General features: G+C 38.4%; 1 protein-coding gene across 2 annotated transcripts in view; it reads right to left on the bottom strand.

Moving 5' to 3' along the window:
- Positions 1 to 14,076, bottom strand: part of ARMC3 (armadillo repeat containing 3) — a 121,535-nt gene extending 107,459 nt beyond the window's left edge. For both annotated transcript variants that reach the window (XM_008002495.3, XM_008002497.3), the window contains exons 1-2: positions 13,994 to 14,076; positions 10,204 to 10,252 (exon numbers count right to left, since the gene is read on the bottom strand). In XM_008002495.3, coding sequence (XP_008000686.3) covers positions 10,204 to 10,251 — 48 coding nt within the window. In that variant the 5' untranslated portion in view covers position 10,252; positions 13,994 to 14,076. The remainder of the gene's footprint in view (positions 1 to 10,203; positions 10,253 to 13,993) is intronic.
- Between the last annotated feature and the right edge of the window lie 7,221 nt (positions 14,077 to 21,297).

Genomic DNA, 21,297 nt, shown 5'->3' with positions numbered 1-21,297 from the left:
TCTCTCCCTTTATCAGCTTTCTCCCTTCTTCCCCTCTTAAGTTGCTTAGATTGTACGTTCTATTATCTGAATAACACTTCCGCTAAACCCTAAACCTCCTTGTCTGTCTTATCATCAGATGAATCTTCTGAAACCCATACCACAAGTGAACACTAGTATTTTCTTCTTTGCATTTGTACCCAAGTGTCCAACCATTCTCAAAGAATGTTAAACTAGAAGAAAGTTAGTATCATTGTAAATTCATGACCAGCAATTGAGAGGGCCTCACTGCACACCAGGTTTCTACATTTCTTTTGTAAACTTGATTTCTCCTTCTCAAAAGAACAAAATTATTTCAAACATTTATACTATCCTTGAACATTTAACACTCCTACTTCCCCCTTTCTTTCCTCCTCACCCAGCAAAATTTTCAGAAAAAATAAAGTTACCAGACGGAAACTCCATCAACTTCCAACTTGCAAATTCAAATCTACCTATATCTGCACATGTTCTTCTATTACATCAGAGAAAATATCCAAGGCCAATCCCTAATAGGTGCTTTGGCTTTTTTTTTACTCACTCACTTTCATTAATTAATTCATGTATTTAATAAACATTTATTGAATCCCTATTAAGTGCCAGACACTAAGACTAGCACATTAGATAACTCAATCTCCTATTTTCACAGAATGGACACATTCTCGTCTTATAATACTTTATATTATTAATATAATATAAATTAATAATACTTTATATTATTAATCATCCCTTTTGTCTCACGAGTAGTCAACTCCTCCCTGTCTACTAAATTCCTCCATTACTTCTTTTGAATCCAACTTACAGAAGGCCAATTTAGATTCAATACAATGAAGTTATTTTCAGTGTAAGTTTGATGAGTTTTGAGGAATGTATACATCTGTATAGAATTTTAAGAAACAGATCTGTGTAACCAACCACTCCAAACAATATGTGAAGATTTCCATGCCCCAAAACATTCTCTCTTGACTCATTGCAGTTAATTCCCCTCCTATGACTGGTCCCAGACAACCACTGATCTCCTTTCTTTCACTACAGATCAGTTTCGCCTGTTCTATAATTTAGTAGTAATGAAATTACTACATAGGGACCCTTTGTGTAGGCTTCTTTCATGTGGCAGAATATTTTTGGGATCCATGTTTCAGGGATCTCATTTGTTTTTGCCTTTCTTTTTACTGCTGAGTAGTATCCCATTGTATATCACAATTTGTTTATCCATTCAACTGTCGATGGACCTCTGGGTTGTTTCAGGTTGGAGCCATTATGTATAAAAGCTGCCGTGCACATTTTTATACAAGTCTTCTTATGGACAAATGTTTTCATTTCTCTTGAGCAAATGCCTAGAAGTAAAATTTCTGGCTTGTCTGGCAAGTGCATGTTTAACTTTGTAAAAAAATATAATTTTGGGGCACTGCAGCTCATGGCTGTAATCCCAGCACTTTGGGAGGCTGAGGCGGGAGAATCACTTGAGGCCAAGAGTTCAAGACCAGCCTGGGCAACATAGTGAGACCCTATCTCTACAAAAAGTTTAAAAATTAGCCAGGTGTGGTGGCGCGCACCTGTAGTCCTAGCTACTTGGGAGGCTGAAGTGGGAGGATTGCTTGACCCAGGAGTTCAAGTCTGCAGTGAACTACAATCATACCACTGCATTCCAGCCTGGGCAACAGAGTGAGACCCTGTCTCAAAAAAGAAAAAAATACAATTTAGTTTTCCAAAGTAGTTCTACCATTTGCATTCCCATCAGCAATGTATCTGTATCCAACATAGTACTTTTATCTCTTCAGTTATTTAGGTCTTAATTTGTCTCAGGAATGTTTCACAGTTTTCAGCATATAGGTATTTATTTTATTTTGTTAAACAAATGTCTAAGTATTTCATTGTTTCTTATGCCATCACATAGCCTTTTTTGCCATCATGTATCTTAAACTTGTGTTATTAGGTGAATAACACTTAGGACCATTAGAAAAATAAACCTTTGTATCATTATAAAATGTCCATCTTTTTCTCAGGTAATATTCTTTGTCCTGCAATTGTAATATATTTCATTTGGTATTAACATAGGTGCTCCAGATTTCTTATGATTAGTGTTTGCATGGTATATATCTTTTATTATGTTTTTATTTTTATGTGTACCTTTATACGTAAAGGAGGATTCTTATAGACAGGTTAGAGTTGAGTCTTGCTTTTTTACTCAGTTGGACAATCACTTTTTATTGGAATATTAGATTATTTATATCCAATGTGGTTATTGATATGGTTGGGTTTTAATTGATCACCTTGCTATTTGTTTTCACTTTGTCACATTTGCTCCCTGTTCCTTTTATCCTGCCTTTTCTCAGTTAATTTGGTATTTTTTAGTATCCCATTTTACCTCCTCTGTTGGCTTATTAACTGATTTTCTCCTGGTTATAGGTCACATTTTCCTTTTTTGCATACCTAATAATTTTATATTGGATACTGGGCGTTGTGAAAATTATGTAACTGAGCATCTAGATTCTTTTGGGGGCTGGGGGAGGAGAAGTGTTCCTTAAAGTATATTGAAGTTTGTTCTGGCAGGCAGTTGTTTTACTTATGGATCAGGTTAATCTACTTAAAGCCTGTCTTTAAGCTTTATTAGGTAGGGCAGGACTAGAGAAACCTTTACTGTGGGGCTGGGTTTAGCCACACGACTATTAAGGCATGACTTTTCTGGGGACTCTTCTCAATGCCCCAGGTATTCAGTAAGACCCTCCATACCTTCCAAGCAAATTACGTGCTTCCCAGACTGGTGCGAGCTCTAGAAAGGATGTGACTTATAGCACCCTGAGAGTTGTTCATGCATGTCCTTCGCCATGTGGAGTTTCATCCCATACAAATTAGAATTCAGAGAATCCACAGGACCATTAACCGGATTTCTGGAGCTATTGCGGTATGTTGGTCTGTTCTTTTTGGTACTCTACCCTGCAAACTGCAGCCACCTTATCCTCCCTGAACTCTGATTTCTTGAAACTCTTTTATTTTAAAATAAAAACCAACTTTCCTTAGATAGTAATCATCCTCCATATACCACATTACACATCCTTGTCTTTCACAATCAAAAACCTTACGAATATTTACTTGTCTCACTCTCACTCCTTGCTGCACATATCCAATCTGACTTTCACCCTCATTAACTTACCAAAATAGTTCTCACTAAAGCCACCATGTGGGAGCACCATGTCACCCAGGACTTCTTGAGAGTTTTATTTCATTTCTAAAGAAAATAATACAATAATACTTGAAACTATAGAGAGTTAGGGTGTATTTAATTGTCAGGCCTCCATCTCTCTTTTTATTGTTTTTATTCATGGTGGTTTGGGGGTTGAAATTCCTTGGATGACTGGGCTTGCCTGCTTGCTTTTCTTTCTCTTCTTCCACAGCTGTTATTTTTCTGAGTTTAACACACTGCATTATGTCTTTGATTTACATGTCTGCTTCAGTATATTGTACTTCCATTCGCTCCGTTGCTCAGGCTTGATTTTTCAACTTGTCCCCTTCTCACATTCCACGTCCTACCCATCAGCACATCCTGCCAGCTCGACCTTCAAAGCTCCTCCTCACTCTGGCCACATCTCATCTTCTTCATGGCGACTTCCTGGGTCCGAGCTGCCATTAGATCTTAACTGCACATATCCAATCTGACTTGTAACAACTTCCAAGCTGCTCTTCCAGTTTTCATGTTTCTCCCACATTGTAGCTAGAACAATCTTATTTTTCATTTTAAATACAAATCAGATGTCACTACTCCTCTCTTTGTCACATTCCAATGAATTCTCCTTTGTGCACATTAGGAAAAAATCCAACTTGCTTAACATAGCCTAATGTCCTACATGGTCGTCACCATCTCGCCATCTTTGTGACCCCCTCCTACACCTTGCTCACTAATCTCCTGCCACACTAACCTTCCTGGCATTCCTCAAACACACTGCATAAGGCAGTGTGGTCTGGCTGGGGTCCCCTCCCAGATATTTGCACAGAATACCCCCTCGTTTCATTTAAGTGTGTTTTGGTTGAGATCCCACCAAGAAGGCCTGCCCTGACCAAGATTCTATTTAAAGAGGCCCCATCACACTCCTTACCATATCCGACTTTATTTTTCTTCATTCATTGTCTCACTACCTGAATTATATTGTTATTAATTGACTGTTTCTCCCACTATAATATAAGCTGCCTTGGGGCCTGAACTTTCCTTTCTCCCCATCTTTATGCCCAGGATGTGGAAGAATGCTTGCATATGGTAGGCACTCTATATTTGTTCAGCAAATAAATACATTTCTTCAGGCAAAGGACCATGCTGTTTCTCTGTCTCCATCACCTATGGACAATACCTGGAAGATGGAAGTACTTGGAAAATGTCTGTAAAGGAATGTATTAAAGTGCCCCTGGAAACTTTTTCTATTCTTGTGACCTTAAAGTGCCTTAACTGTGTACTGTTTGCTGATGTCAGGAGAGAGGGCTCTGAATCTGAGGTCCATGGGGCTATCAGTAGGCTTTGGCGGTACATTCTCTATGTGAAATTACATGTAAAACACTTGGAATACATTTCAGAGGGAGGAGGGTCCACAGTTCCCAACCTACCTCCAAAAGGCTCCTTGATTGCCCCGCAAACTCCTAAAAACCACAGCCTTAGATCGTCTTCACCACTTACGGCACCTTCCCTCGTGTCCCAGCTGGCCATCTTCTCTACCAACCCACATCCAAAACAGATTTCCCTTCCCTCTTGGAACTTTCATCCCAGAGACCTCTCATGTTTCTATATTTTTCAAGCTGATTATATAAGCATGTGAATAAGGATACAATGGTTAAGCACAGGTATGTCATGATCGCCATAGAAAAACAAGTCTCAGAGGAGTAGGTAGAGTACACGAAAATACATTTAAACATAAGCTTTAGTAAATATCATGTAATAGTCACATGTGGTTATTTAAATGCGATTCTATAATAATTAAAATTACTTTTAAAGACCAGGTGCAGTGAGTCATGCTTGTAATCCCAGCACTTTGGGAGGCCGAGGTGGGAAGATCTCTTGAGCCCAGGAGTTTGAGACCAGCCTGGGCAACAGAGTGAGACCCTGTCTCTACAAAACATACAAAAATTAGCCGGGTATAGTGGTGTGTGCCTTTAGTCCCAGCTACTCAAGAGGCTGAGCAGGGAGGATCTCTTGAGCCTGGGAGGTGGAGGCTGCAGTGAGCCATATTGTGCCATTGCACTCCAGCCTGGGAGACAGAGCAAGACCCTGTCTCCAAAAAAAGAAAAAAAAAAGAAAAAGAAAAAGAAGAAAAAGATAATATGGGGGATGAGAAGCTTAAAGGGAAGCTTGAGACTATAAGAGTTGCCATCCAATGGGCTGACAAAGAAGAAGAAATACCAATGTTTGGCAGAGAGTAGAGAAACTTGGAATGACACTTGTTTCTCCTACAGAGCCTGCACCATTATAGTAATTTTTTATTAAAAAGGGCACTGAGAATAAAATGATAGTGATAACAGAGTGCCACGGGACTAAATAAATAATACTGTGCTGCCATTACATATCCCATCTGCTTTCCCATAAGAAAGTCACAGTCACCAACAAGCTTGTTGAGAAACTATAATTTCACACTCTTTGCAAAAATAAATGATAAAACAAAATTATTTACAAAGAGAATGAAAGAAAATGGAAGCATTTTGGCTAAGTTTTGAATTTTCAGCCCAGTCAATTAGAGTGGCCATAGGCTTCTAGACATATTTTTATGTCTCTGTTAAGGAATAATACTGTCTAGAATAGTGCTGTCCCATAGTACTTCAGCAATGAAAATGTTCTGATTTTGTGCTACCCAATATGGTAGTCACAGGTCACAAGCGGTTCTTTATTCTTTAGCATTTGAAACGTAACTAACGTGACTGAAAATCTGAATTTTTAACTTCTTTTTAAAAAGATAGAGACAGAGTCTTGCTATTTTTCCCAGACTGATCTTGAACTCCTGGCTTCAAGCGATCCTCCCGCCTCAGCCTCCCAAAGTGCTGAGATTACAGATGTGACCCACTGCACCTGGCCTTTAAAATTAATAATTTTAATCATTATAAGTTCACATTTTAATAACCACATGTGCCTAGTGGTTGTAGTATTGGCACAGGTCTAAAAAAAATACAAAATTACAAAGATGACCTCAGTGAAAATAGAGAGATCATCACAGTTGAGTGATTTTTACGGTGCCAATAAGTACAAATAAAAGGCTTTTAAAATTTCAATTTCAATGTGTTTACAACAGCAGTGGTCCCAGATCATGAGGCACTAATTATATAGGGAAAGAGAGATAGATAAACAGGAGGAGGTAGACAGCATTCATCTAATAGGAACTTTCAGTAGAGAATATCTGGACATCAGTAAAAATTTGCTAAAATGTCTAAAGATTAAAATGAAAGTGGCTAAAATAGCTTTTAGTTTGCTTTATAACCTGATCAAAGTAGCAAACTTTTAGAGTAAGATGAGCAAGCTGAAAATTATCTATATGGTTTTATATATGTATATTGTTTATGAATTTATATTTTTTATTGATTCATAGTGTTTAACTGTGAGAAGGGAGAAAGATGGGAAAAGAAGTCGTACAACTTCTTTACATAGCAAAATAAATGATAAAATTATTTACAAGAAGAATGAAAATAAATGGAAACATTCTGGCTAAACTTTGAATTTTAAGCCCAGTCAATTTGAGTGGCCATAGGCTTCTAGAATATTTTTATGTCTCTGTTAAGGAATAATACTATCTAGAATAGTGCTGTCCAATAGGCTTTCAATGATAAAAATGTTCTGATTCTGTGCTGCCCAATAGGGCAGGCACAGGCCATTTATTTATTTATCTTTTAAAGTCCACAGTACTGTTGTCAGTCTATGACAAAGAATGAAAGGTTGAGTTCTGAGATTGATGAAGGAGGCCCAGGAAAACCCAGGAGACCTACCCTCTTCCCAGGAATTGGATTTGGTTGTGCGGCTGAGGGGGCATGTTCTACTATTTTCCATTGCTGTGATTCTATACTCACCCTGCTTAGCTTCCTGTGTGCATTTAACTAAGGAAAGAAAGTCCTGACTCATTAGCATAAATATTCAGTTAACTTGATACTTAATCATTATGGTTCCAGGGCCAGGTCATCGTCTCTTGGGAGTTTAGATCTTGTGGCTTTATCCACTGAAGCTCAATCACCTCTGAAATATTAAAAGACTACAATTTCCATGCTTGCAAACTCAAAGATCTGACCATAAATTATGATGGCCACACACCAGGCCTCAGGGGACTTCAGTGGCCAGCTGGTCTTCCATGCTTCATCCCTGACTTCCCTGTCTCCTTTGACAGTTCATACAAACTTGTTCAGTTCTGTAGAATGATGAACAGCACCCTCGACTACGTCGTTAATAACAACATCTACCAAGCTCTTACCTAATGCCAGGCACTGTTCTAAGCATCTTACATTTATCTAACCTTACTTCACCGATGTGAGTGGGTCTTCCTATGAATTAAGCAGTGTCACATCCTCACTGTGGTGCACAGAGGTGAGAAAGTTCACCCAAGTTCATAGATGGGCAGAAGTGGATAATGGAGTAAAGACCCAAACTCAGGTGGGATAGCCCTAGAGCCTGTACTCTTAGTCACTGGATATCTTGCCTTATACTAAATCATGCCTAGTAGAGTCATTTCTGTTAGGAATTCTTTTATGCAATATTCCACCGTAAATTTTCCTTTTATTAAAGCATCACAAACAGCCTTTTGGCCAGATATGAAAATGATTTGGAAAGGAAGAATATAGTTGTATTGGTTGATCAAGCTATATCTTTTCCATATGTAGGCATCTTCTTTGTTAGTGTCTCTTTCATGAGAAGAAGATGTAAATCAGTACCATATATGCACATATTAATGTTACTACAAATGAGAATATTAAGAAAAGCAAAGGGAGCTTTTTGTTTTAATCCTATTGCCAACACTTTTCTTGCTGTCTTTATTACTCATTTTAACCTGTAGAGGAAAGCCTGATAAAAATTAAAGTCTTTGGAAATAATATATCTAGGAAACATATAAGAAGCAAATTACCATTAGTTGACAGAGAAAAGTTTATTTTCTTAAGTAGTTATATTCCTCTTTAAATGTGGTTTTCATTTACAATGTATAGAAGAAATCTTTATTGACTTTAGAGGTATATTCTGGAACAAGTTCCAGGTTAAGATACTGTAAATTGTGGCATACTGCTTTGAAGTATGAGAACAAATACTGTAGAAAAGGGCTTATATATTATTTTAATACCACTCTGTCAGTTTTTGTTTGTTTGTTTGTTTTTTGAGATGGAGTCTTGCTCTGTCGCCCAGGCTGCAGTGCAGTGTCGGGCTCTCGGCTCACTGCAAGCTCCGCCTCCCAGGTTCATGCCATTCTCCTGCCTTAGCCTTCTGAGTAGCTGGGACTACAGGCACCCGCCACCACGCCCGGCTAATTTTTTGTATTTTTAGTGGAATGGGTTTTCACTGCATTAGCCAGGATGGTCTCGATCTCCTGACCTCGTGATCCGCCCGGGCCTCCCAACACTCTGTCAGTTTTACAGTCAGAGTAGAAGGGTGAAAGTCCCCTGGGAAAGACAAGGAAAAGTAAGGACCATTGGTCAATGTTACACCCGCCACTGGCTACCTCCAAGGCTGTTGGGAGCTGAGGGAGCAAGAGCTCTATTTTGTTAACCACTAGGACTGTGTTTCTCAGGTTCTCCATTGTGTCCCCAAGGATTGGAGTCCAGAGGAGGATATCAGCAAGACATTATGAAGTTATAGAAAGTGTGTTGGACACATACATCTATTGTTTATTAGTCCCGTAATTCTAATTTTAATCAGAATATGTTTTTGCTAATAATATGCCAATAATGCTATTTGGTAGCAAAAAGAGGGGTAATACAAACCTTGGATGCGATGAAAAAAATAAGAGAATCTGCAACATTTTAGGAATGTGTCCTAAGAGAAGCAGCCAGAATGATGAAATATCATGAGATCACAATGCCTACCCCTGCAAAGGCTTCCTGGACCCAGGAAGACAGGCACTTCTGTAGATTTTGTTCCCAACTGTGTATTGAAGTATCATACCTAGAGGATTGCACAGGGGCGCGCGCGCGTGTGTGTGTGTGTGTGTGTGTGTCTCGGAAGCAGAGTCCAGAGGATTCTCATGATAATAGATCTTATTTTCCAAGTGCTATGTGCCAGGCACTAAGACCTTTATGTAACTTATTCTGTTTTAAATCATACAACAACAGGAATGAGTTGGATATTACGATTCCCATTTTGGAGCTATTTAAAAAAAAAAAAAAAAAACAAATAACTTGGCCAAATTTGGCAAATTGGCCACAATAACACAGTTGGCAAGAGGCAGAGCTGGCTCAAGGCCCCCAGGGTCTTAACCACAACGCTCTCAAGGCTGGGGGCACACTTCTGCCATTAGCCCAGTTTCCTTCAAATTTGAAATTTCTGTGAGTCTGTGGACTCACTCATTTCTTTTCTAATCCTGTTTTATCTGAAGGAAATCACACCAAATGTCCGTTTCAAAATAAGTTTCTAAACTGAAAATTATCAAAGGTCATTTTTCACTTTTAACACAACCTTTCAATAATTGATAAACTTTAAAGAGATAAGATAAAATCCTGTTTTTAAAGGGAGAGAAGAACTTTTAGTGGGGAATGAATTAGCATTTGGAATAAAGATGAGGATTCCAGACTAGTCGCTCGATAGAACTGGAAAGGATAGGGACTTCTCATGTGCAATGGTCATCACCAGACAACCTTATACACATATCTAATAGCTATCGCAGAACTTCCAGTTATTTTTGAAAATTCACTTCATTAATTAACATAAATGAGAGGCTGGCAAATGTAAATGGTAAGTATTTAAAAGAACAACCCAAACTATTTATTCATTAACTAGGCTATAAACCTGCCATCTACATACTAGAAAAGCTAATAATTACTCTCTAATTGTGCTAATTATATAATGACAATGTTGTAAATGTTTGTTTATATAATGTTAGATTTCTCTGACTAATGTTATCATTAGTCAGACTTTGGACTTCTGCCATCGCGTATTCATGTATATACTGGTACATGCCAAACTGTGTGAACAATTTATTTTTATAACTGGTTGTTAAAGTGCTACTAATATTCAAATCAGAAACTTACCACATCCTTAGGAGGAGGCTCTACTTCCTTCTTTATCTTTTTACCCATCCTGGAAAAAGATGCAATATATGTTAAAGTGACATTTGCACATACATTTCTCAATTACCTGTGCCCTTGACAGGAGGTTTCTTTTCTCCTTTAAATTTTTACCTCCTAAAACACAATGCAATACGTGTAGAAATTATCACATATATACAAATATGTCACCTACATCCCAATTTCAAACTCTGCAATTTTAAGGAACTTATTGATAAGATCATTGAGCGTTAGGCCTGGCTTTCAGTTTAGAAACGAGGTGAATATATTAGTGGCATAAGTTAAATAACAAGAAATCATTTAGCTTTTTTATAGCTTGCTTATGATGGGCCTAAGAGACTAAGCCCATCAAGTTACTTTTGAGACCTGCAAGAGTGTTTGTGCCACAAGGCAGAGGTTTTTGTCTATTTTCTTTTACTGATGTATCCCAAACACCTACAACAGTGTCTGGTACATAATCGGCATTTGATATTTATAAACCTCATTAACTCCATTTTTCCTAGGAGTAAAGATCTTATAAATGGTATACAAAATCTACCAGATCTGAATCAACATTTTTGTCCTTTCCCTGGATAATAAAAAGTTTTCTCTCATATAATCCACAGCTCAGTAAAAAAGCAATAAAAAAATCTGAAGAGATACATCCTGGGAAAACTGAGGTTACTTCCTTTCTACTTGTCCTCATGTGTCCATGTCTGTGTGGAAAAAGTGAAAGGAATGGGATTTATTCTTAGTTAACATACCACAGAGGAGTAACCCAGCCAGGGTTCAAAGAACTTTTCAGGCCGGGCGGGTGGCTCACACCTGTAAATCCCAGCTCTTTGGGAGGCTGAGGTGGGTGGGTCATGAGGTCAGGAGTTTGAGACCATCCTGGCCAACATAGTGAAATCCTGTCTCTACTAAAAGTACAAAAATCAGCTGGGTGTGGTGGCATGTGCCTTGTAGTCCCAGCTACTCAGGAGGCTGAGGCATAAGAATCACTTGAACCTGGGCGGTGGAGGCTGCCGTGAGCCGAGATCGTGCCACCGCACTCCAGCCTGGGCAACAGAGTGAGACTCTGTCTCAAAAAAAAAAAAAAAATTTTTTTTCAAGATGTTAATGTCTATTAGAATAACCCAGGAAATCTATCTAGTTTTCTTCAATGAGAGTTTGTGGAATTATGTTCGGCATCAGAGCCATCTTAAATGGTATATCGTAGCCTTAAGGAAATTACTATAGTCTCAGTAGAAATCCTAGGAAGTAGAAAATCCTTGGGGAGAATCTACAGTGTCAGGGTTAGCTCAAATTGCATGTCAAGGATCAAAAGCAACCCCTAGCATTAAAGACACCAGAATTTATCACATACATTAAAAAGCCACGTCTTCATAGAAACTCCTAGATGCTTCTGAAAGGCATCTATTCCAGGTCTCTAACTTCAGACCACACTACTTTTAAGATTTTTGAGGATCTGTGCAAGCTTATTCACACTATAGCCAATATACTAAAATATTAAAATGTGCCTGCATCGCCCATTAAATGTCATTTGCATCATAAAAACTTTTGAAATTTGTATTCAAAATTACTCAGCAAACAGTACATACACCTGGAAATTCTTGTAAAATGAGAAAATTGTTTTCAAATGTAATAAAACATTTATATTAATAAAACATTTAATTAACCTTAATTTTTCAGTTCTCTTTTCATATTTTAGAGTCAGTATAAGCATTTTTTTCCAAATCTCAAACATCTTCCTTAGGTGCTTGAAAAGTGAACAGGCCCTAGACCTTGTGCCTATAATATTTCAGGCAGACATGCAGAAACTATTCTGGGCAAATGAGAATCTATCCTACAGTTAATCTCTGGGAAAAAAAAAAGAGTTTATAGCACTCTATAACCAGTTCCAAGACAGAGCAGCCTTTGATTTATAAAAGAATTGCTTATGAATAATATTCAGGAAGCAATTAAATTACACCTGCATAAAGTTGTTTTAAATCATCTGATTTTCACGTAGGAACTAATTTTTCCTACTTCGAGATAGTGTTTTTGAGCAATTGCATAGTGCAGAGGTTAGAAGAGCTTACACAGACAGTATTGCAATGATACAATGTCTCCTAAACTAGAGAATGAAGTTGTTTTATCATGACCTGGCATGGTGGCTCACTCCTGTAATCCCAGCACTTTGGGAGGCTGAGGCGAGTGGATCACTTGAGGTCAGGAGTTCAAGACCAGCCTGGACAACATGGCAAAACCCTGTCTCTACTAAACATACAAAAATTACCCTGGAGTGGCAGTGGCATGTGCCTGTAGTCCCAGCTACTGGGGAGGCTGAGGCAGGAGAAACACTTGAGGCCGGGAGGCGGAGGTTGCAATGAGCTGAGATCACACCATTGCACTCCAGCCTGGGTGACAGAGTGAGACTCTGTCTCCCCCCCAGAAAAAAGCCTATGTGTTTTATCACCATACTGGGTATGATAGTTAATGGAGGAGAGACTGAACAGCTGACATAGGCCAGTGGCAATGAGCTACGGAGATGATCCTTACGAGGGTAATACATTTCACTGTGGAGAATTTGGAAAACAAGGGCACAATGAATAAAATAAAAATCACCTAAAGATAAGCTCAGAGAGATCAATACTATTTCTTTTCTTTTATTTTTTCTTTTTCTTTTTTCTTTTGAGACAGAGTCTCACTCTGTTGCCCAGGCTGGAGAGTGGCCTGATCTCAGCTCACTGCAACCTTCGCCTCCCAGGTTTAGGTGATTCTTCTGCCTCAGCCTCCTGAGTAGCTGGGATTACAGACACTTGCCACCACGCCCAGCTAATTTTTGTATTTTCAGTAGAGACGGGTTTCCCCACATTAACCAGGTTGGTCTCAAACTCCTGACTTCAGGCGATCCACCTGTCTCAGCCTCTCAAAGTGCTGGGGTTACAGGCGTGAGCCACTGTGCCCGGCTTTGTGTGTTTTTCTAAAGCAATTTTAACATCTCTGTCTGAATTTCTATCCCCTACTTTCACCTTCCCTTCCTGGGTTCATATTCCTACTAAATTCTTAAATTAACAAACTCATGAAGTCTCAGTTTCCCTTCGTTTCTTCAGTCATCTCCAGTGGATTAGCGTAACATGCCATTTCAAATATTTTAAAATCCATTAGCTATCTAGCCAGTCTCTGATTATTGAAATTTGTTTCTAATTTTCTGCAAATATAGACAGGGCTGCAAAGAACGTCCTTGAACATAAAATTTTCATCCATATCCCCAACTATTTCTTTAGGATAAATCTCTAACAGTAAATTAACTGTGTGAAAACTTCAGGGCATTGGATATGCAAACAATTCTTCTCTAAAAATGCATCTTCTTGACTACTGGAGCCATTTTTTTTCACGAGTTGATTGGTCCTTTGTATTTGTTCCTCGTGAACGTTCAGCCTATGATTTTAAATATTTTCTAATGAGTTCTGCTTTGAGAAGATTTAAGGAGGAGTAGGGCTCGAGAAATCGAGGCTACTTCTGAGTTGCTCACGGTCAAGTAACGGAATCTGACTTGATCTCACCTCAGATCCCCTCTTGGGCCTCAGTTTTGTCACCTGTTGAATGGGAGGTGGCGGGATGCTTACGAAACCCACCCCAAGCCCCGTCTAACCCTGCGGGCACGGGCAGGAACCAACAACGCCCAGCAAGGTGTTGCCTCACTGACCCCAGCAGTCTGCGCCCACGTGGCATCTTCTCCTTTCCCAGGTAGGAGGCCTTGGGCCTCCCTACCCTGAAGGGCTAACTTTACCTGCCGGGAGATCCCGCCGAGTAGCTGCTCCACAAACCCAGCAGACGCCCCGGGCGCGAACCCCCAGTCCCTTGTTGTGCCTCGTTGCTAGGCGACGCCGCGCCGCGCCTGCGCGCCTGAGCCCTGGAAACGCACGGGGCTGCGAGGGCACCGGTTGTCTCGCCGAGGGCAGCAGTCAGTGTGGGAGGAGCCAAGTGCGTCCGCGATGAACTGAATCCAGTGCTTTAGGGGAGAATGGAAACTGGGGGTGGAAGCTGTAAATCAGGAGGCAGTTCAGCCTCAGCTTCTGGCCTGAGGACTGGCTGTAGGTTCAAATGCGCAAACACTATTGCATTCTTCCAAATACAGGCGTCAGCCAGAATCTTTGTGCAGATGAAACCCACATCAGCCACCTCCCGCCCAGGCTCCGTTAAGCTGTAGACCTGCACTGCCACGTTTCCCTGCACTAGGATGTCCAATCCGTTCCCACAGAACTTCTCATGGCCCTTCAGAGCCCATTCTCTTCCTCTTTCTTTCCTCTTCTTGCCATTCTTCCAATCGCCTTGACTCAGAGGGAGCTTCAATTTCCCTTCGTCCTCCTATGCCCCCCAACCACAGTCATCACTTCAGCCACTTCTTGGCGGCTTACATTTTGTTTCCTGCTTGTTCTCTTTTTCATATCCTTACTGTCACTTCAATCCAGCTCGTCATTTTTTGGCCTTCTGGCTGATGACTTGAGTTCCTCTCTCCTTACAGTTCTTTCTAAATATCACAGGCAAATTGGCCTTCCAGAAATCATCGTCTCAGTCTTGTCACTTCCCTAATCAAATGTCAGCGGCATCCTAAGATAAATTTTCAACACATTGGCCTGGAATTCAAGACTGTCTGCTCCATCTCTGTTCCATCTGTGCAACCTCATTTTCAACCGCTCTCCACCACCCAAGCTCCAGCCAAACTTACTGTTACCAAAATTTTCCACACTTTTCTCTAGATTTTTTTGCTTATCTGTTCATCACTTCATTTTTCAACAAATGCTTATAAAGTAGCTTCTATTTTCCAGGTCATGTGCAACACCTGGAATATTCTTTCATTTCCGCTAATTAAGCCCAGCTCAAATGCCATCTTCATAAAATACTTTTTGATTGCTTTTAGCAAAGAGTCTCTCCCTCTCCTCTTTGACTTTGCAAATTCCATCTCCTACTGACCCCTGTTGGTCTCCCAGTCCTAAGAATGATAGATGCTTCTTATAATTGCTACTTTTATGTATCTTATGTTCTCTTCTCGTCCTTTAAATTGCCTGATAAACAGCTTTATAACAATTATTTCTTTTCAGTTTTCCATGGTCAAATGCCCGGTGTGATTTCTGTATAGAAAAGATCTTAAGTAATGGTCATGGAAGTAGGAAAAGGATTAAGACCAAGGAGTATCAAGGAAACCAAAGAGGGAGTTTCAAGAATATAAGCGTCATCAAGTGTTATATGATTGGACTTTGAAAAATATACACCTGTATCTTCCAGCTGCTCTCTGTCTTCCATGTTTTTTTCTGTCAGTATATAATTATGTGGAAGCCTCTCCCATGCCTCATCTAAAATGCAAAAACAAATAAAATCCCTTTGATCTTGTTGTTCCTTCTAACCATTATTCTATTGTTCTCTTTCTCTTCTTGGTCATGACTTTTCAAAAAAAAGTAGACAGCATTAGATACTTACACATTTTTAACTTCCTATTCACTCTTCAGACTATAGTGACCTATTTTTGTCCCAGCACTAAAACTATCCATATCCATTGGATGCTTCTTAGTCCTCATGTTGCTTAACATTGCTGCTGTATATAACACTCAATGACACCTCATTCTTGAAACCCTTTTCTTAGTTTCCTTGATACTACTTGTTCTTGATCTTCCTTCTACTTTCTTTTATGACCATCATTTAAGATCTTTTCTATACAACAGGGTCTCTCTATGCTGCCCAGGCTTGTCTTGAATTCCTGGCCTCAAGGAATCCTCCTGACTCAGCCTCCTGAGTAGCTGGGTTTACAGGCACATATGCCCAGTTGTGGTTTTTTTTTACAGTATCTTAAATGTTGAAATTTCTGAGGGATCTGTCCCTTGCTCTCTTTTCACACTATGTGCTTTTCTAGGTGATCTTATTTATATTTGTGACTTCAACTATTGCACATATGTAGCTCCCCATCAGACTCTGATACTGAACTCTAGACCCATATATCCTTCTGCTTGCTACACAGTTCCACCTGGATACCCACAGGCACTTCAATCGTCAACACTACCTACCTAAACTTATCATTTTCCCAGTATAGACATGTTCTTCCATTTATCTAGGGGTACCAACAGATGATCTACCCAAAGAGACCACCAAGTCTGACAGGCATCCTAGACTTATTCCCCTTTTCATACAGTTAATTATTCGATTCCCCTAAAAGTTTTTTGAATTTATTCTTACCTTTCCATTCCCATTGCCCAAGTACAGAAAGTCACTGTCCTTTACCTGAATTCATCTAACAAGCCTTCTGGCAGGTCTTCTATCCTCTAGACTCATCCTAGCTTCAATTCATCTTCTCCAAGGCAATCAAAGTAATCATTCTAAGATGCAAATTTAATTTGTCTGTGTCCTTGCTGGCTCCAATAGCTCTAACACACAAATGATGAAATGCAACAAGATTCTTAAATTGACACTCAAGATCTTTTCTTGTTCTGACTGCCTCCTACTACAATAGCTTCTGTCATTGTTCAAAAATATAGCAAACTGCTCAGCATTCTCCAAGTACACCATGACATTTTGTGCCCTTCACTCCCCTAATCACCCTGAAAACCACTTATTCATCTTTCAAATTTTAACTCAGTCATCATTTCCTCCAAAAAGTCTTTATTAGCTTTTTCAGACAGAGTGAAGCATTTCTCATTTGTTGCTATAGCTGTACCTTACACTTGCTCTGTTGTTTTCACAAGATATTGTAATTTATTTGTTTACATGTATGTCTCCCCACCTTGGCTGTTTCTAAATGTTTTTCAAGTAACTAAAGTTTTTTTAATACTATGAGACAGGCAATTATGAAGTGGTTAAAGCGCACCATTAAATTCACACCATAATCCTGCGAGGTCTGAATGAAGTACAGGGTGATTAGCAGAAGGTCACTCTACTAGTAAATGGTAAAGACAGGACTTGAACTAAAGTCAGTTTGACTTTTATAGCTATGTTCTGCACCAATACATTATACCAGCCCATCCTGAAATTACAGTGTTATAACAAGTTGTGGTGTGTTTTTATTAAATAATTAAAACTACTGCTTTAATTCTTGTTTTTTAGAGTTAGTCTTTGTCAAATTTGGGCAGGGGATCATATTTATTTTAACATATACAGTTGGATGGGTTTGGACAAGGGTTTGCAGTTGTGTAACCATCACCCCAGGGAAGTTTCAGAGACCATCTCCATCATCCCAAATTTCCCTTATGCCTCTTTGAAGTCAAATCTCTCCCTCTAACCAACTTCCCTAGGAACAACTGCTCTGTTTTCTCTCCCTATCATTTTTACTTTTCCAGAATGTCTTATAAACAGAACCATGCAATCTACTGCCTTTTGTGTCTGGCTTCTTTAATTTAGCACAGTTTAGGAGATTTGTCCATGGTGTTGCATTTATCCATAGCTTGTCTCACTTTATGGCTGAGTGGTATTGCACTGCATAGATGTACAATATCCATCTGCTGATTGATGGACATTCTGGTACTTTCCAGTTTAGGCCTGTTATAAATAATTCTGGTTAAATATACAAAGTTTTGTGTGAACATGTTTCTCCTTTTTGGAAAAATACCCAGGAGTGGAATTTCTGGGTCTCATGCCATGTGTATGCATAATGTTATACCAACCTGCCAAATTGCTTTCCAAAGGAATTATACTGTATTTGCATTTCCACCAGCAAAAATGAGAGAGGCCATTGCTTCATATGCTCTACAGCACTTGATGTTGTCAGTCCTTTTAATTTTAGCCATTTTAGTGGGAGTGTAATGGTATCTCCCTCTGGGTTTAATTTGCATTTCCTTCATGACTAGCGATGATGATCCCATTCTATGTGATTGTTAGCCATTTCTGTACCTTCTTTTGTGAAGTACCTGTTCAAATATTTTTCCTACTTTTAATTGGGTTGTTTGTATTCTTGAATTGTAAGAGTTCCTGTGTATCCTGGATACAGGTCATCTGTCATATCTCCATTTTGGACATATTTTCTGACAGTATGTGGCTTATCTTTTTGTTTCTTAAAAAATGTCTTTTGTACACCAGATGCTTTCAGTTTTGATAAAGTTCAATTCATTCATTGTTTCAAAGGTTAGTCTTGTTTTGTTTTATTTCATTTTGCTTTTGCCTTACCTAAGAAATCTTTGCTGAGTCCAAAGGGAAAAAAATAGACTTCCTTTTATGTTTTGTTTTAGAAGTCTTCCAGTTTTGATTCTTACATTTGGGTCTATGATCCATGTCACATTAGTTGCTGTATATGGTATGAGATGGTTTGAGAATCACAATTTTGCATATGAATGTCCAAATGTTCTAGTACCACTTGAAGAAAACACTGTTCTGTATGTATTGAATTACTTTGGCATCTTTGTCAAGAATAAATGTACCCTTTGTAAGTAGATCTATTACTGGACTCTATTCTGCTTCCTTGATCAATATATCTGCCCTCACACTAACATCACCACCTTTTGCTTATTGTAGCTTACAGAAAGCCTTTAAATCAAATAACAGGAGTTATCAAAAAGAACAAATTTGTTATTTTTCAAATTGTTTTGGCCATTGTATGTCCTTTGCATTTTCCTACATGTTTTAAAATTAGCTTGTTAATTTTCATCAGAAAATCTGCTGGAATTTTGATAAGAATTACATTTAATCTATAGATAAATTCAGGAAGAATTGACATCTTAATAATATTGAGTTTTCCAAATTATTAACATAGTATAGCTCCTTATTTATTTGAGTATTTTAAAATTTATTTCTTCATGTGCAGTTCTCACACATTTTTAAAAGCTTGCATCTGAGTATTTTTGTAAGTTCTTACGGTATTGTAAAGAGTATTTTTTAAATTTCAATTTTGAAATGGTTATTTCTAGTATAAGAAATACATTTTATTTTTATATTGGTCTTGTCTACTGTGATCTTGTTAAGCTCACTTATTCTAGGAAAATTTTTTGTAGATTCATTAGGATTTTTTGTGTAGATGATCATGTTATCTACCATTAAAGACATTTTTCTTCCAATCTGGCTATCTTTCTTTTTGAAAAAAAAATTGTCTTGCCCTGTTGCTCAAGGTAAAATCTTTAATACAATTTTGAATAGAAGTGGTGTAAAAGAACATCTTGCCTCATGCCAGATCTTAGGGAGAAAGCATTCAGCATTCACCATGAACTATAAGATTTTAAAATGTGCCCTTAATCAAGTCAAGAAAATTTCCTTCCAATCCTTGTTTGCTGGTGAATTACTGTGTGAATTAAGTTGAAATCTGTCAACTGTGTTTGCTAACATCTACTTTAATAATTACATGGTTTTTCCTCTCTGGTCTGTTAACATGCTGATATTACATGGAATTATTTTCAAATGTTGAACCAACCTTGCATTCCTGGGTAAAGTCCCACTTGGATATTATGCATTACCATTTTACACAAAACTGGATTTGATTTGGTAATATTCAGTTAAAGATCTTTGCAACTATACTCGTGAGGGACTTTGGTCTGTAGCTTTCTTTTCTCATAATGTCTTTGATCATAGTTTCATGATAATGCTGGCCTCAGAAAATAATTTGGGAAGCATGTCCTCTTCTTCAATTCTCTGGAATTGTTTATGTAGAATTGGTAAGTTTTCTCCCTTTAATATTTGGTGGAATATATCAGTGAAGCTATCTTATTTTTTCTGTGGAAAGGTTTTTAATTATGAATTTTATTTTTAGTAGGTACACAGCTATTCAGGTTATCTATTTCTTCTTCAGTGAGCTTTGGTAGTGTATGTAATTAGAGAAATTTGTTCAGTGTACATAAGTTGTCAAATTTATTGGTATGAATTTCTTCATAGTATTTCCCCAACTTATTCTTTTAATATCTGTATTATCTATAGTGATGTCCCACTTTCATTTGTGATATTGCTAATTTGAAAATGGATTCAGTTACTTCTCAAAAGAAGACATTTATGCAGCCAACAGACACATGAAAAAATGTTCATCATCACTGGTCATCAGAGAAATGCAAATGAAAAACACAATGAGATACCATCTTACACCAGTTAGAATGGTGATCATTAAAAAGTCAGGAAACAACAGACGCTGGAGAGGATGTGGAAAAATAGGAACGCTTTTACACTGTTGGTGGGAGTGTAAATTAGTTCAACCATTGTGGAAGACAGTGTGGTGATTCCTCAAGGATCTAGAACTAGAAATACCATTTGACCCAGCGATCCCATTACTGGGTATATGCCCAAAGGATTATAAATCATGCTACTATAAAGACACATGCACACATATGTTTATTGTGGCACTATTCACAACAACAAAGACTTGGAACCAACTCAAATGCCCATCAATGATAGACTGGATTAAGAAAATGTGGTACATACACACCATGGAATACTATGCAGCCATAAAAAAGGATGAGTTCATGTCCTTTGTAGGGACATGGCTGAAGCTGGAAACCATCATTCTCAGCAAACTATCACAAGAACAGAAAACCAAATACCACATATTCTCACTCATAGGTGGGAGTTGAACAGTGAGAACACTTGGACACAGGGAGGGGAACATCACACACTGGGGCCTGTCAGGGATTGAGGGGCTGGGAGTGGGGATAGCATTAGGAGAAATACTTAATGTAAATGATGAGTTGATGGATGCAGCAAACCAACATGGTACATGTATACCTATATAACAAACTTGCACGTTGTGTACATATACCCTAGAACTTAAAGTATAATAAAAAAAGGATTCAAAATTATATATCCATACAACAACTTGCAAATGAAAGTTTATAACAGCTTTATTTATAATCACTAAAAACTAGAAGCAGCCAAGGGGGATTGAATAATCAAACTGGTATATTCTTACAATTGAATACTATTCCTCAATAAAAGTAATGAGCTATTAATTTACATAATAAAATTGGTGCATCATAAATTGACTTTGCTGAGTGAAAAAGGCCAAACCAAAAAGGCTACAAAATTCTATGACTCCATTCATGCTACATTTTTAAAACGGCAAAGTTGTAGGGATGAAAACAGACTAGTGGTTGCTAGAGTTTTATAGCAGGAAGAGTATTTGACTAGGGGAAGCACAGGGAA

This window comes from Chlorocebus sabaeus, chromosome 9, assembly GCF_047675955.1.
Source record: "Chlorocebus sabaeus isolate Y175 chromosome 9, mChlSab1.0.hap1, whole genome shotgun sequence".
NCBI lineage: Eukaryota > Metazoa > Chordata > Mammalia > Primates > Cercopithecidae > Chlorocebus > Chlorocebus sabaeus.
The sequence above is the reverse complement of the archived record's forward strand: the minus strand, read 5'-3'. Positions and strand labels throughout refer to the sequence as shown.